General features: G+C 37.3%; 2 protein-coding genes across 9 annotated transcripts in view; one reads left to right on the plus strand and one right to left on the minus strand.

Annotated features, from left to right (window-relative positions):
- LOC135095541 (uncharacterized) overlaps nt 1-17,500 on the minus strand; it is a 38,092-nt gene that overhangs the window by 16,183 nt on the left and 4,409 nt on the right. Inside the window, exons 2-3 of the mRNA XM_063996433.1 lie at nt 15,196-15,283; nt 11,051-11,191 (exon numbers count right to left, since the gene is read on the minus strand). Coding sequence (XP_063852503.1) covers nt 11,051-11,191; nt 15,196-15,283 — 229 coding nt within the window. The remainder of the gene's footprint in view (nt 1-11,050; nt 11,192-15,195; nt 15,284-17,500) is intronic.
- Nucleotides 1-17,500, plus strand: part of LOC135095540 (uncharacterized) — a 131,919-nt gene that overhangs the window by 12,563 nt on the left and 101,856 nt on the right. The gene's annotated exons all lie outside the window — the stretch shown is intronic.

The following is a 17,500-nucleotide window of genomic DNA, read 5'->3' on the forward strand; positions in this document are numbered from 1 at the left end:
ATAAGATACTTGATTTCTAGACTGGATTACACTTTCTAGTTCCGTTTACTTTAATTTATTTCGTCCATCACTTTAAACACTTTATTATGTTTGTCCTACAAGATAATACATTACATTATAATAATTAACGTGGACAAACAGCCCTTAAAAAGACAAAGCCTTTAAGGCAAAGTAGAAAAAAAAATCTGTATGAAGATAAATTACGAATACTAATGAAACACAGGCAAAAATCCAGTAGACGAACAATAAAAAGACGGAATTTTGAAATGTAAGAAAAAAGTACACATGGGATATAGCTAAACATATGTAATCATATTTGTACATTTTTTTTATTAAAATAAAAAAATTGAAAACATGAGAATTTTATATTTATGTGTAACAAGAAACGAAAAAAAAAAAAGCAGACATATGTATTATCAGTAAGGAAACATGAATTATGATAAAATCGAAACAAACTCTTGTAATATTTATGTTTGTATGAGGCACGAAAACTGAAATTTAGGATGAAGTGTGGGAAAGTGGATATGTATTATTGGAGAAGACAACAAAGAAAACTGTGAGTTTAAATTAGAAGTACGAACTCAGCAGAAAGACAACAAATATTTCTTAAACTTGTTTAAAAGTGTTTGAGTTTATGTGACTGTTTGATCTGGTATGGTATTTCATTCCACACTTCAGGTCCTAGATACATTAAAGAGTGTTTATACACAGTTAATTTATCGTTGGGTATTTGCAAAGAACATTTATTAAGGGTATGATAACCATGGGTAGGCCGGGTATTATTGCTGATTAACTCTTTATCTTTATGTAAGATGCAATGTTAAGTTTTGTTAGATCTTTTAGATTTAGAATATCTAATGACTTGAATAATGGTGGTATGTGTACATAATAGTCGCTATCTGTCGTTATTCTGATGATTTCTTTATGTGTTTTAGGTGGCTTTTAGGTGTTTCAGGTGGCTGGGCTAGGTGGTGGAGCAAATGGTATTACAGTGATTTATGTGTGGATAGATAAGTGCGTTGCATATACATTTAAGTACATCTGGTGGTATGTACGATTTCACTTTAGGAAGAAATGTAACTGTTCTGGATAATTTTAGGCAGAGATTAGACAGATGGTGTTTAAAATTTAAACATCTGCCTGTGATTAATCCAAGAGCCGAAATTTATACATTTGAATTTAGAAATCAGGATTTTGAAGTTACTGACATTTTGATGAAACGTTTGTTGTTGCCTTGGATATATCAAAAGCTTTTGATAGAGTCTGGCACAAAGCTTTGATTTCCAAACTACCCTCCTATGGCTTCTATCCTTCTTTCTGTAACTTCATCTCAAGTTTCCTTTCTGACCGTTCTATTGCTGCTGTGTTAAACGGTCATTGTCCTTCTCCTAAATCTATTAACAGTGGTGTTACTCAGGGTTCTGTCTTGTCACCCACTCGTTTCTTATTATTCATCAATGACCTTTTAACCAAACTTCTTGTCCTATCCACTCTTACGCTGATGATACCACCCTGCACTTTTCCACGTCTTTTCATAGACGTCCAACCCTTCAGGAAGTAAATATTTCACGCAGGGAAGACACAGAACGCCTGATTTCTGATCTTTTTGAATTTTTTTTATTTGGGCAGAGCAAACTTGGTATTGTTCAGTGCCTCAAAAACTCAATGCCTCAATCTATCAACTCGACACAATCTTCCAGACAACTATCCCCTCTTCTTTAATGACATTCAACTGTCTGTCCCCCCCTCTTCTACACTGAACACCCTCTGTCTGCCCTATACTTATGATCCGAACTGGAAACTTCACATCTCATCTCTAGTTAAAACAGCTTCTATGAAGTTAGGTGTCCTGAGACGTCTCAGCCAGTTTTTCTCACTCCCCCAGCTGCTAACTCTGCACAAAGGCCTCATCCGTCCATGTCACATATCTGGGGGGTTCCTTTCACTTATACCGCTCTTCTAGACAGGGTGGAATCCAGAGCTTTTCGTCTCATCAACTCCTCTCCTCTAACTGACTGTCTTCAGCCTCTCTCTCATCGCTGCAATGTTGCATCATCTTCTACCGTTATTTTCATGCTAACTGCTCTTCTGATCTTGCTAACTGCATGCCTCCCATACTCCCACGGCCTCGCTGCACAATACTTTCTTCTTTCTCTCATCCCTGTTCTGTCCACTTTTGTAATGCAAGAGTTAACCAATATTCTCAATCATTCAGCCCCTTCTCTGGTACACTCTGGAACTCCCTGCCTGCTTCTGTATTTCCACCTTCCTATGACTTAAATTCCTTCAAGAGGGAGGTTTCAAGACACTTATCCTTCAGTTTTTCACTACAGCTTTGGGCTCTTTTCTGGGACTGCCATCTCAATGAATTTTTTTTTTATTGGATTTTTATTGGCCTTGGCCAGAGTTCGTCCTACATAAAATGAATAAATAAATAAAAAAAAAAAAAAAAAAAAAAAATATATATATATATATATATATATATATATATATATATATATATATATATATATATATATATATATATATATATATATATATATATATATATATATATATATATATATATATATATATATATATATATATATATATATATATATATATATATATATATCATTTATTTTACTTTTTTTTTAAGTTATTGGCCGAATTTACCTTGAAAAGGAATACGTTTTCTTAGTGTCCCCCGTGTTCAGTTTACCTGCCTTATAGACATTATCCTTATTATTAGTTATAAGTTAGTATAAGGCTTAGTTACTCATTTTATATCATAATTTAAATTCTCTTTATTTTTGTATGTGTAAGAGAGGAAGTGTAATTGAGATGGAAATATGATGAAATGAGGGGAGCTTGAGTGGGCAACATTACATTCCAGAGAGGGGAAAGCAGAACTCCCTGATGTCTTGAGGTGGGCGGCGTTCTCAGGGGATAAATTCGGGTGGGGAGTAGTTACGGAACGTGTGTGTGGAGGTATTAGTGATGTGATGGTATAACCCTGATATCCAGGATTAGGTTGGTGAGTCTTTTGTGGTACCAAGAGCTCTTGTCCGCTGAAATTTGGTTGATGAGTTGTGTCGGTGACCTAAACCTGAGGGGAGCATAGGTCAAAGAGGCAGCCATTTTGTGAGTGGAGGCTGTGGTGTTGTCCTTGGAGGCTGGTGCTGTGGTGTATTGGTGATTTTAGGGATGGTGTTGTAGGTGATCTTTGGTGATGTCTTGTGAGGTTTGAGGAGGTGAAATACGGGAATTATTATTTGGGGACGCGGTGACGGCGTCTGGGTAAATTCCTGCAGCTGGGGGAAGTATTTCAGTGGCCTGTGGAGGTGTAAACAGGTTCTGGTGTTGTGTGAAGTGACGGGATCGTCATGTATTAACGTGTACTACCTCATTTTGCTTGTGAATTATCATTAATATTAACATATAATGTTGTATCATAGAATAATTGTGTTTTCTACTCCCCAACATTGATCTGGTATTTGAGGTGATTCCTGATATGCTGTGTCAAGGTAAGGGTACAGTGAGAGGGTGTAATTCTGGCGATTTCGGATAGGTCGGGTACGCATTCGAAGCCTTTAAAAATCCAGACCTTTAAGACTTTCCGGTATCAGTGTAACGTCCACTTTCTTGGAAAGATAACCGAGATCGTGACCATGACAATATATATATATATATATATATATATATATATATATATATATATATATATATATATATATATATATATATATATATATATATATATATATATATATATATATATATATATATATATATATATATAGCAGGGCGACCTGTGCTTGTCTGCTCCGATTTTCTTAATTGTATTTTTAATGGAATTGGAAGGCTGTTGGTATTCCTGAGTTGCCTGGCGAGTTCTGAAGCTACAGACATCATGATGACGCGAATAGTTTGCTTTCTACTCTTCTGGTGGGTGCTACAGAGCTGTTCTGTGAGTGTGGCCGCTGTGTCTACCCGGACTGATGAGCCGCCGGATGTAAACAAACAGCAGGAACGACTGATTTATGGCAAGGATATTCTGCTAACGTTAGCAAAGTCTAGCAACGTTGAGACAATTGCTGTGACCGTGCCAGATGCTGTGAAAAGGAAGGTGTTGCATCCAGAGGGAAAAACTAGAAATAACAAAAGGAGAGGAAGGCGGGGTGGTGTGAGGGTGAGGTGCAGACGACGCGGCGCCCGGCTCCCTCTCCCTATGTGTGTGGTCGGAAATGTTCGTTCAGTACGGAACAAGTTTGATGAACTTAGTGCTTTGTGCAAGTGGAATTATGCATTCAGAGAGGCATCTATCATTTGTCTGACAGAAACTTGGTTAAGTGGTGATAACGATCCCGAATCAGCATATCATATTGATGGGTATCAATTAATAAGGAGCGATCGAACCCCAGACTCAGGAAAAAGTGCTGGTGGCGGAGTGTGTGCTTACGTAAGCAACAGGTGGTGCAGGGATATAACTGTGATTGAGAAAGTCTGTAATGACTGCATTGAATACATGACACTTTCCGTGAGACCTTACTATTTACCAAGAGAATTTAACAAGATTTTTATAATAGTAGTTTATATTCCTCCAAATGTGGATATAAAAAATGCAGAAAGTCTGTTATATGATGCTGTGTGTAAGACTGAAAATATGTCACCTGAAGCAGTTAAATTAATAGCAGGAGATTTCAATGGTTCTAAATTTCAGAGTTATGTTCCTCATTATCAACAGTATATTGACTTTGCTACAAGAGAGGAGAAAATATTAGATCATTATTATTGTAACATAAAGAATAGTTATAAGGCAAGTAAAATGAAGCCCCTCGGTTTGTCAGGCCATGAAATGTGCCTCTTAACACCTATTTATAGACAAAAATTGAAAACTTGTAAACCTGTCATTAAGAAAATATATGAGTGGGATGACAAAGTGAGCGATACTCTGAGAGGCTGTATGGAATTGACAGAATGGAACATACTGTATGATGAAAATGCTAGTATTGACGAGAATGTGGATGTCTTAAATTGATATTTATCTTTTTGTGTGGAAAACATTTTGCCTGTCAAGAGTGTTAAGTGCTACCCTAACAATAAGCCCTGGTTTACGAAAAGTGTGAAAAATTTGCTACATGAGAAAAGACAATGTAGGTTACGAAGTGATAGAGTCAACTTAAGAATCATTCCGAAGAAAATTGATGATATGATTAGTATGGAAAAAGAAAAATACAAAAGGAAAATAGAACATTGGTTTGAGAAAGATACAAAGGCTGCTTGGCAAGGTTTGCGTAACATTACTGGAATGACTAAGAAATCCGTGTGTCCAGATATTACAAATGTAAAGGATTATTGCAATGAATTAAATAAGTTTTATTGTAGATTTGATGTCCAGGATTATTCTTCAGAACAGAACAGCCTTACTGAGTTTTTATATAACAAGGAACATGGAATATTTACTGTAACGTGTGAGGATGTACTAGAAAGTTTGAAAAGAGTTAAGAGCAATAAAGCGGCAGGGCCTGATAGAGTAAGTGCTAAGGTAGTAAGCATTTGTAAATACGAGTTGGTTCCAGTTTTATGCAGAATTTTTCAGAGTTCCTTGGATCAATCTTATATACCTAAACTGTGGAAGACATCTGAAATTATTCCAGTGCCAAAACATCAAACCCCTAAAGGTTATAATGATTACAGACCTGTAGCCTTGACATGTATATTTATGAAATGTTTAGAAAGTGTTATTAAAAAGTTCCTGTTTCTTGAAGTGAAAGACCAAATGGATGTTTATCAGTTTGCCTATAAGAAAGATAGGTGCGTGGAAGATGCTACGTTATCAATTATAAATCATATACTTCGATTTCTGGAAAATGTAAACAACAAATCCAGTAAACACTTTGCTAAGGTGTTGTTCGTTGATTTTTCAAGTGCTTTCAACACAATACAATCTCATGTGTTAATGGAAAAACTTATAAGTCTTAACGTGAGTCCACCACTTGTTCTATGGATACGCGAGTTTTTGGTAGGTAGGGTGCAATATGTAAAGCTTAAGGACCAGATCTCTGACTCAATTGTAACAAACACAGGTGCGCCCCAGGGTTGCGTATTGTCACCACTACTGTTTTCTCTTTATACAAATGATTGTAGAAGTCAAAATGAGTGTACTAAGATATTCAAATATGCAGATGACACTGCCATTGTCTCTCTCTGTGTAAATAATGATGTTATTTATAGAGAAGAAATTAACAATTTTAGTACATGGTGCAGGGATAATTTTTTAGAATTAAATGTTAACAAAACTAAGGAGATGATTATTGATTTTAGTAAGACTCCCGTACAACATGAACCTTTGGAAATCAATGATGAAACTGTTGAAGTAGTAGAAGAATACAAATACTTAGGAACGATCATAGACAATAAACTCAACTTTTCCTCTCACATAGATAAAATATATAAGAAGGCAAACTCAAGGATGTTTTTTGTTAGGAAACTATGCAAGTTAAAAGTTGGTAGTAAGATAATGGATTTGTTCTACAGTAGTATACTACAATCAGTTTTTTCATTTGCTATATGTTGCTGGTATGGAAATAGTACTGTGGAATCTAAAGGTAAACTAAGCAAGATAATAAAGAAATGTAGCCGATTAAAAGTAAAAAATACAAAACCATTGTTGGAACTGTATAAACGAGCGGTTATTCAGAGAAGCAATATCATAATAAAAGACCCCAGTCACCCATTGCACACATGTTACGAATTGTTACCATCTGGCAGAAGATGGAGATCTGTGCAGGGCCGAACATCTCGGTATAGGGAGTCGTATGTTCCATCTAGTATCAGGATATTGAATGGGAATCAACAGTTGTAAAAGAAGGCAGCACTCAGGGACATCAGCAATACTTTTAATGTTTTTAATATTTTAATGTGTTCTATTTTTGATAGTTTATGATTGAGAATTTAATAGATGTAACTGATAGTTTTAAGAATTTTTATACTTCTATATTTCTCTTTTATACTTTGGCAAGCACAAGACAAATTCTCTGTAAGAGCAATAAAGTATTATATATATATATATATATATATATATATATATATATATATATATATATATATATATATATATATATATATATATATATATATATATATATATATATATATATATATATATATATATATATATATATATATATATATATATATATATATATATACTCGTATATATATATATATATATATATATATATATATATATATATATATATATATATATATATATATATATATATATATATATATATATATATATATATATATATATATATATATATATATATATATATAGTTATATAGTTATTTTAAAGTGTAAGGAAGGGAGGTTATAAGCACTATCACCAGAATCTCATGCACTTTATATTTCTGCCCGGAACCATGCCAAGTCTGTTCTCCAACTAGTCAAAAACTCCTTCATTAACAGAAAATGTCAAAACCTTTCAAGATCTAACTCCCCTCGTGATTTCTGGCATCTAGCCAAAAATATCTCCAATAACTTTGCTTCTTCTTTCCCTCCTCTACTTCAACCAGATGGCACCACTGCTATCACATCTATTTCTAAAGCTGAACTCTTTGCTCAAACCTTTGCTCAAAACTCTACCTTGGACGATTCTGGGCTTGTTCCTCCCTCTCCTCCACCCTCTGACTACTTCATGCCACGTATTAAAATTCTTCGTAATGATGTTTTCCATGCCCTCGCTGGTCTAAAACCCTCGGAAGGCTTATGGACCTGATGGGGTTCCTCCTATTGTTCTCCGAAGCTGTGCCTCCGTGCTTGCACCTTGCCTAGTCAAACTCTTTCAGGTCTGTCTGTCAACATCTACCTTTCCTTCTTGCTGGAAGTTTGCCTACATTCAACCTGTTCCTAAAAAGAGTGACCGCTCTAATCCCTCAAACTACCGTCCTATTGCTTTAATTTCCTGCTTATCTAAAGTTTTTGAATCTATCCTCAACAGGAAGATTCTTAAACATCTATCACTTCAGAACCTTCTATCTGATCGCCAGTATGGGTTCCGTCAAGGCCGCTCTACTGGTGATCTTCTGGCTTTCCTTACTGAGTCTTGGTCATCCTCTTTTAGAGACTTTGGTGAAACTTTTGCTGTTGCCTTGGACATATCAAAAGCCTTTGATAGAGTCTGGCACAAAGCTTTGATTTCAAAACTACCCTCCTACGGTTTCTATCCTTCTCTCTGTAACTTCTTCTCAAGTTTCCTTTCTGACCGTTCTATTGCTGCTGTGGTAGACGGTCACTGTTCTTCCCCTAAATCTATTAACAGTGGTGTTCCTCAGGGTTCTGTCCTGTCAACCACTCTCTTCTTGTTATTCATTAATGATCTTCTAAACCAAACTTCTTGTCCTATCCACTCCTATGCTGATGATACCACCCTGCACTTTTCCACGTCTTTTCATAGACGTCCAACCCTTCAGGAGGTAAACATATCACGCAGGGAAGCCACAGAACGCCTGACTTCTGATCTTTCTAAAATTTCTGATTGGGGCAGAGCAAACTTGGTATTGTTCAATGCCTCAAAAACTCAATTCCTCCATCTATCAACTCGACACAATCTTCCAGACAACTATCCCCTCTTCTTCAATGACACTCAACTGTCCCCCTCTTCTACACTGAAAATCCTCGGTCTGTCCTTTACTTATAATCTGAACTGGAAACTTGACATCTCATCTCTAGCTAAAACAGCTTCTATGAAGTTAGGTGTTCTGAGACGTCTCCGCCAGTTTTTCTCACCCCCCCCAGCCGCTAACTCTGTACAAGGGCCTTATCCGTCCATGTATGGAGTATGCTTCACATGTCTGGGGGGGGTTCCACTCATACTGCTCTTCTAGACAGGGTGGAATCAAAAGCTTTTCGTCTCATCAACTCCTCTCCTCTAACTGACTGTCTTCAGCCTCTCTCACCGCTGCAATGTTGCATATCTCGCTGTCTTCTACCGCTATTTTCATGCCAACTGCTCTTCTGATCTTGCTAACTGCATGCCTCCCCTCCTTCCGCGGCCTCGCTGCACAAGACTTTCTTCTTTCTCTCACCCCTATTCTGGTCCACCTCTCTAACGCAAGAGTTAACCAGTATTCTCAATCATTCATCCCTTTCTCTGGTAAACTCTGGAGCTCCCTGCCTTCTTCTGTATTTCCGCCTTCCTATGACTTGAATTCCTTCAAGAGGGAGGTTTCAAGACACTTATCCACCAATTTTTGACCACTGCTTTGACCCTTTTATGGGACTGGCATTTCAGTGGGCATTTTTTTTTTATTAGATTTTTGTTGCCCTTGGCCAGTATCCTTCCTACATAAAAAAAAAAAAAAAATGAAAATGGTAAAACCGAGAGAAAAAAAATCAGTGTTACTCATACAAATAAAATAAATAAAATAAAATGAGCTAGCCAAGATAGCTGTACAGCGTAATACTAGCAGGATCGTTTTCTTAAGTGCAACAACAGAGAGTTTAAGTATAAAGAAGACCCTTATTTATCTACCTCTAAGATAGATTTTAATAGCCGTAGTGTCTACCTTAATCGAGTCATACTTTGTCTGACCGCCGTTCCCGCACTTGGACAAGAAGCGCCGTACTAGGCGGCAAACAATCCACCCCCGGGGCGGGGGACGACAGTGTAGTGGGTTAAAACCAGCACTACTCACACCCGCCGTCATTTAAGACGGCATGAACGATGAGAATCCTACCTACCGGGCTCTCACCGGATAGGATTCCGACTGAGGACGCTACCGTCAGATCAAGCGGCTGGCTACCTTGCACAAGGCCCGCCGCTGTACGAAACATACTAGCAAGCGTAACACCTCCTGCAAGAGCCCCTCAAGCCTTTGGAACGGACACAGAGGCTCAATGCCCATCCCTCCAGCCAGGATGGTATTGGTACCGTATCCGCACCGTATACCCCTGATTAAAGCCATGAACCCGCTGGGTTTCTGACAGGAAGAGCGCTGCCGTGCCCCGAGCGGGCCGTCATCTCGGAAACGCCAGCGTGACTACTGTTGCCCAGGCTATGTGGGTTTGGCGCTGGACTCAGCGAATCACACCCAAACGGGAGAGAGAACCCGAAAGAGCAGGAAGACTCCGGATTAGTGAGGCTGTTAAGGGAACCGAGGCCTGGCGGAACCCCATTACTCTACGACCGTTTGATAAGGGAGAATGGAATATTGTCCATCTCCCCGCCTCACCTTCGTTTCGTAGGGAAGCATTTTAGCCGAGGGACCAAACCTGAACCTCAGGAATAGGTTTGTTCCCTCGTTACCAGCGGGCGCCTGGTCTTCTACCCTGCTGGTGACTCAGGAACATAATGCAGCCTTTGATTATACACTCCTTGAATCCCAAGAGAAAGTCTATCGAAGAGCCATGGATGTTCTTGTTGCACACTTCAAGAGTCTCAAACCTTGAGAATAAATTAAGTGAATTTACCAGTGTCTTGAATTCTCTCTCTCTCTCTCTCTCTCTCTCTCTCTCTCTCTCTCTCTCTCTCTCTCTCTCTCTCTCTCTCTCTCTCTCTCTCTCTCTCTCTCTCTCTCTCTCTCTCTCTCTCTCTCTCTCTCTCTCTCTCTCTCTCTCTCTCTCTCTCTATATATATATATATCATTATTATTATTATCTTTTCTGCAAAGCAGAGAGAGAGAGAGATAGAAAGAGAGAGAGAGAGAGAGAGAGAGAGAGAGAGAGAGAGAGAGAGAGAGAGAGAGAGAGAGAGAGAGAGAGAGAGAGAGAGAGAGAGAGAGAGAGAGAGAGAGAGAGAGAGAGAGAGAGAGAGAGAGAGAGAGAGAGAGAGAGAGAGAGAGAGAGAGAGAGAGAGAAACGTTTGCTCTACGAGTATATAGAAATTAATAAATAAATAGATAAATATGATAATAATGGACGGAGGAGGAATAAGCACCAGGCGATGGCTAGATGACTACTGACGTTATAAGAATATTTATTGCACTTGGACAAAATTAGATACGGAGGAGTAGCTACTGAAAGGAGGAAATAATCTAACGGAAAATTATGAGAACTCACATTATAGGCGTGCTTGTTAAGCTTGGCTTCAATGCGTCTAGATGAGTCACCTAGCCGATGGAGGTTTGAGTCAACATCTTCCAAGTTGGTGTCATGTCGGCCAAGTTTGTAGAAGATGTTTTTCAATTTCAATTCGTCCTCCTGGAGTAGAATTAGTGGCAGTGTTATTTACATAAAATAAAAAGTAATTATAATAATAATAATATAATTCTTGTCCTAATAATGGGATCGGGTAGCTTCATGTTTCAGTGCTCCAGCTCTCACCTGAAACGTTGCGACTTCCGTTTTTCTTCCTTTTTGATGGAAGATGGGCTCTGGCCAAGGGCAACACAAAATGAATAAATTAATTAATAAATAAATAAAAGAGACCCACTGAAGGTGTTAGTCCTTAAAGAGTATAGTTCAAAGGATTATTCAAAATGATGTGAGGTGTCTTGAAACTTTACGAGTACTCTTGAGAGAGTTCAAGTTATAGACAGGAGGAAATACAGAAGCAGGAAGGGAGTTCCAGAGTTTACGACAGTTTCTGGATGAGAGGGATTGCGCTCTTCCGTAGTTCTTTCAAAGCTGTTTGGTCTTAACTAGTGATGTATCGAATATCCATCTCCGAATCTGCATCCGCGGAGCATCCGCAGTGAAAATACTATCCGCATTCGTGTTTTAAAATAAAAGATCCGCATCAGTATCCGCAACCGCATTTACAGATAACAAAAGTTCCTCCTCCGCCTTCGCTTCTGCTTCAAAGAGACGCGCAAGTTACTGATCTGTGTGTGTGTGTGTGTGTGTGTGTGTGTGTGTGTGTGTGTGTGTGTGTGTAAGAACGAACTACAGAGACTGATTGAGAATGTGAAGAATACTGAAAGTGAAACCTCCCTCTTGAAAGAGTTCATGTCATAGGAAGGAGAATATACAGAACATAAGAACATAAGAACATAAGAAATAAGGGAAGCTGCAAGAAGCCATCAGGTCTACATATGACAGTTCCTGTATGAAATATACCTACCTATTTCCACCTATCATCCCCATCCATAAATCCAACTGATCTACTTTTAAAGCTCCCTAATGTCTTAGCACTAACAACTTGATTACTAAGTACGTTCCATTCATCTACTACTCTATTTGAGAACCAATTTCTTCCTATCTCTTTTTGAACTTGAATTTTTCAAGCTTGAACCCGTTATTTCTTGTTCTGTCCGAGTTACTGATCCTAAGAATTTTGATTACGTCCCCGTTCTTATAATCCTCATACCACTTAAAGACTTCTATCAGGTCCCCTCGTAACCTAAGTCTCTCTAAAGAACGTAAATTTAAAAGCTTCAGTCTCGCCTCGTAACGAATACTCCTCATCCCCCGTATCCTTTTAGTCACTGATTCTAATAGACCTAAAATAGATTTTAGTACTGATTCTAATAGACCTATATCCTTCCTGTAATGTGGGGACCAGAACTGCACAGCGTACTCTAGATGAGGTCTGACCAGCGCCAAATATAACTTTAATATTACTTGGGGCCTTTTACTTTTAACACTCCTAAGAATTAATCTTAATACCCTATTTGCCCTGTTTCTGGCCTCTATGCATTGCTTTCTTAGACGGAGTTCAGAGGTAACTATAACTCCTCAATCCTTTTCGTACCCGGAACCTACCAGAGTTTCGTTGATTATTGTGTATCTACTGTGTGGATTTCCTGTACCTACGCTAAGTACTTTGCATTTGTTGATAGTGAACTACATTTGCCATCTGTCTGTCCATTCGTTCATCCTATCTAAATCTGTTTGCAAGGCGACGACAGCCGATTCTGACCTATCGTGTCATCCGCAAATTTACTAACATCAGTACTAATTCCACTATCCAAGTTACTGATATATATACGAGTATATATATATATATATATATATATATATATATATATATATATATATATATATATATATATATATATATATATATATATATATATATATATATATATATATATATATATATATATATATATATATATATATATATATATATATTAAGAACAACAATGGCCCTAATACTGATCCCTGTGGCACCCCACTAATTATATGACCCCACTCGGATTTAGAGCCGTTTATTACAACTCTGTCGCCTGTCGCTTAGCCACGACCTTATCCAGTCTAACACCTTCCCATCTATCCCGTGTTCCCTAACCTTTCTCAGGACCCTCTGATGGAGTACCTTATCAAACGCTTTAGTAAAGTCAAGATATAGGATATCATAACTATCACCATTATCTGCTGTCTCGTACACCTTACTATAAAAACTTTTTAACAAGTTCGTCAGACAAGATTCCTCCTTCGTGAAGCCATGCTGTGACTAATTTATCAAGTTATGTTTGTCTAAATGCTTCCTAATGTTCTTCGCTATTATTGACTCCATTATTTTACCTGCAACAGAATTTCAGCAGGCAGGGAGTTCCAAAGTTTACCAGTTAAAGGAATGAATGATTGTGAATACAGGGTAACTTTAGTATTAGAGAGGTGGGCAGAATAGGGGTGAGAGAAGGCAGAAAGTCTTGATCAGCGAGGCAGCGGAAGTAAGGCAGGCATGCAATTTACAAGATCAGAAAAGCAGTTAGCGTGGAAATAGCGGTAGAAGATAGCAAGAAGTGCAACATTGCAGCGATGAGAAAAAAGTTAGAGGAGCGGAGTTGATAAGACGAAATGCTATTGATTCCACCTTGTTTAAAAAGAGCGGTTTCATTGGAACTCCCCCCCATACATGTGAGGCGTACTCCATGCATTGACGGATATAACCCCTGTACAGTTAGCAGCTGGTGCATATGAGGAAAGCGGAAGACAGTTAGAGGAAAAGGGGTTGATAAAACAAAACGCTGTTGATTCCACCTTGATTAAAAGAGCGGTATGATTGGAACCCCCCCCATACATGTGAAGCGTACTCCATGCATTGACGGATAAGACCCTTGTATAGAGTTAGCAACTGGTGGATATGAGGAAAACTGGCGTAGGCGACTCAGAACACCTAACTTCATAGAAGATGTTTTAGCTTAGTATGAGATGTTTAGATTATAAGTAAAGGACAGACCTAGGATATTCAATGTAGTAAAGGGGGGAAAGTTGAGCGTCACTGAAGAGGAGATAGTTATCTAGAAGGTTGTTTCGAGTTGATAGATGGAAGAATTAAGTTTTTGAGGTATTGAACAACGCAGTGTTTGCTCTGCCCCGGTCAGAAATTATTGTTGTTGATGTTGTTGTTGTTGTTGTTGTTGTTGTTGTTGTTGTTGGTGTTGTAATAGCTTTGGTAGTAGTTGTTGTTGCTACTGCTATCGTTGTTGTTGTTGTTGTTGTTGTTGTTGTGGCAGCAGTAACAATCGTAGTGGTGATAGTAGTACAAGTAATTGCTACTGCTGTTATTGTTGTTGTAATAGTAGTAGTAGTAGTAGTAAAAGTAGTAGCAGTAGTAGTAGTAATTATAATTATAATAATGATAATAATAATAATAATAATAATAATAATAATAATAATAATAATAATAATAATAATAATAATAATAATAATAAAGACTAATAATAATAATAATAATAATAATAATAATAATAATAATAATAATAATAATAATAATAATAATAATAATGATAATAATAATAATAATAATAATAATAATAATAATAATAATAATAATGATAATAATAATAATAATAATAATAATGATAATAACAATAATAATGATAATGATAAAATAATAATTATCATAATAGCAACAACAACAGCACTTAAAGCAACGATAATTGTGCAAGTCTCCCATAATCATATCATATTTCGTTTCTCTCTTTCTTTCTTTCTTTATTTATTTTTTATTGATCACACAAGGGAGTGCCTGACGGCTTGTTGCAGCTTCCCGTATTTTCTTTTGTTCTGATGCTCAAAAGGTGCTTGAGGATAGTTTTCTTCGAGTGATACCACTAACGTAAAAATTCAGTGTTTAGTAACAGTAATTCATAGACAATGACCGTGACTGACGTGATTTGTGCTCCTTTCACTTGCATCCGCTATTAGTCCTTCCCTCCGCGCACTGAAGGCAATGTGACATCATGGGAGAGCTTCCCTGCAAGTGGGTTAACTTATTAATACCGATCTACCTTGACTGCGGTAATGCAAGTTACCTTGAGTGTCCTGATAACGTTGTTCAGTTTTACTATTAGTTCATCTTGGCCGCGTTGCAGGTCGTCCAGCGAGGCCGTCACGCCTTCTCTGCAACACAGGCACAAGTAAACACAAATTCTATAATACACACACACACACACACACACACACACACACACACGTACATTCCATGCCTTCAGCACACACACACACACACACACACACACACACACACACACGCACACACTATGCTTGCATTAAACACACGTACATCCCATGCCATCAGCACACACACACACACACACACACACACACACACACACACACACACACACACACACACACACACACACACACACACACACACACACATTATGCTTGCATTGAACACACTGAACATCATCGATCTGTCCTTTACATATAATCTGAACTGGAAACTTCACATCTTATCTGTAGCTAAAATAGCTTCTATGAAGTTAGGCGTTCTGAGACGTCTCCGCCAGTTTTTCTTACCCCCCCCCGCAGCTGCTAACTCTGTACAAGGGCCTTATACGTCCATGTATGGAGTATGCTTCACATGTCTGGGGGGGTTTCCACTCATACTGCTCTTCTAGATAGGGTGGAATCAAAAGTTTTTCATCTCCTCTAACTGACTGTCTTCAGCCGTTCTCTCATCGCTACAGTGTTGCATCTCTAGCTGTCTTCTACCACTATTTTCATGCTAACTGCTCTTCTGATCTTGCTAACTGCATGCCTCCCCTCCTCCCACGCCCTCGCTGCACAAGACTTTCTTCTTTCTCTCACCCCTATTCTGTCCACCTCTCTAATACAAGAGTTAATCAGTATTCTCAATCATTCATCCCTTCCTGTGGTAAAATCTGGAACCATCTGCCTGCTTCTGTATTTCTACCTTCCTATAACTTGAATTCCTTCAAGAGAGAGGTTTCAATTTCCTTCAATTTTTGACTACCGCTTTGGAGCCTTTTCTGGGACGGGCATCTCAGTGTTTATTTATTTATTTTTTTTCATTGGATTTTTGTTGGCCTTGGCCAGTGTCCCTCCTAAATAAAAAAGAAAAAAAATGCCATCAGCACACACACACACACACACACACACACACACACACACCATGCTTTCATTAAACTCATATATATCCCATGCCATCAGCACACACGCACATACATACACTATGACACGTCATGCATTAAGGGGTATTGTACGATGGGGACCTGAAAAAAAAAAGAAAAAAAATCATATTTTTCTACATTTTTTCCGCCTTTTTTGGTATATACAACATTGTGGTCAAATTTTTTTTGTGTGTGTGTTATGTAATGAGGAGTCCCGTCATGAATATTTGTGGTTTTGCACGCCGCGATACAGGTATAATAACTTTTTTTCCCTTTTTTCCCCTATATGTTTCTAAGGTACCCAGTTTTCTTTAGTCTCTTGTAAAAATCCACGGTTCTCTCTTTCTCTCTCTCTCTCTCTCTCTCTCTCTCTCTCTCTCTCTCTCTCTCTCTCTCTCTCTCTCTCTCTCTCTCTCTCTACGTACAGCTAAAGAATGAGAAATTTTTAGCTACAACTAAGTTTTCCCGAATTTATTTACGAGAAATATTATTTTCTTTTCCTAAATCAAACAAATAATCAAGGTATCTGCATCAGACATCTTTTTTTAATTAATATCTAATTTATTTTAAACAATAGAACACTGGTCTTTACTTAGAAATATAGCGAAATATAATATCATTCTTGTTTCACGCCCCCCCCACGAAATCGCTATTATTAAGCGTGACATAATGAATCGCTCTAGGCCTAGGTACAAAACCAATCAGAGTAACTAAAAGAAACTCTGTCTGCTTTTTCCATATATCCTGAAGTATATATCATGCAATTTTCAAGTCCCTAGCTGCATTAGGTAAATTGCACTAAATTTTTAAATATCACCACTCGATATCTCAAAATGACGGATTTTGCCATATAAAAAAATATCTTCTCCGTTGCTATTTATGTTACACTAATATGGGCTATTGCAGCTTATGAAACTATGAGAGAGAGATAGATTTTCTACCCTCTGAAATATTGATTGAAGTTAATTTTGAGTTTTGTCAAATATTTAAAAATCAAAATTTTTCATGATTTTCACCGAATTAAAAAAAAACATTTATATATATATATATATATATATATATATATATATATATATATATATATATATATATATATATATATATATATATATATATATATATATATATATATATATATATATATATATATATATATATATATATATATATATATATATATATATATACGAGTATATAT

This window comes from Scylla paramamosain, chromosome 49 (genome assembly GCF_035594125.1).
Source record: "Scylla paramamosain isolate STU-SP2022 chromosome 49, ASM3559412v1, whole genome shotgun sequence".
NCBI classification, from domain to species: Eukaryota; Metazoa; Arthropoda; class Malacostraca; order Decapoda; family Portunidae; genus Scylla; species Scylla paramamosain.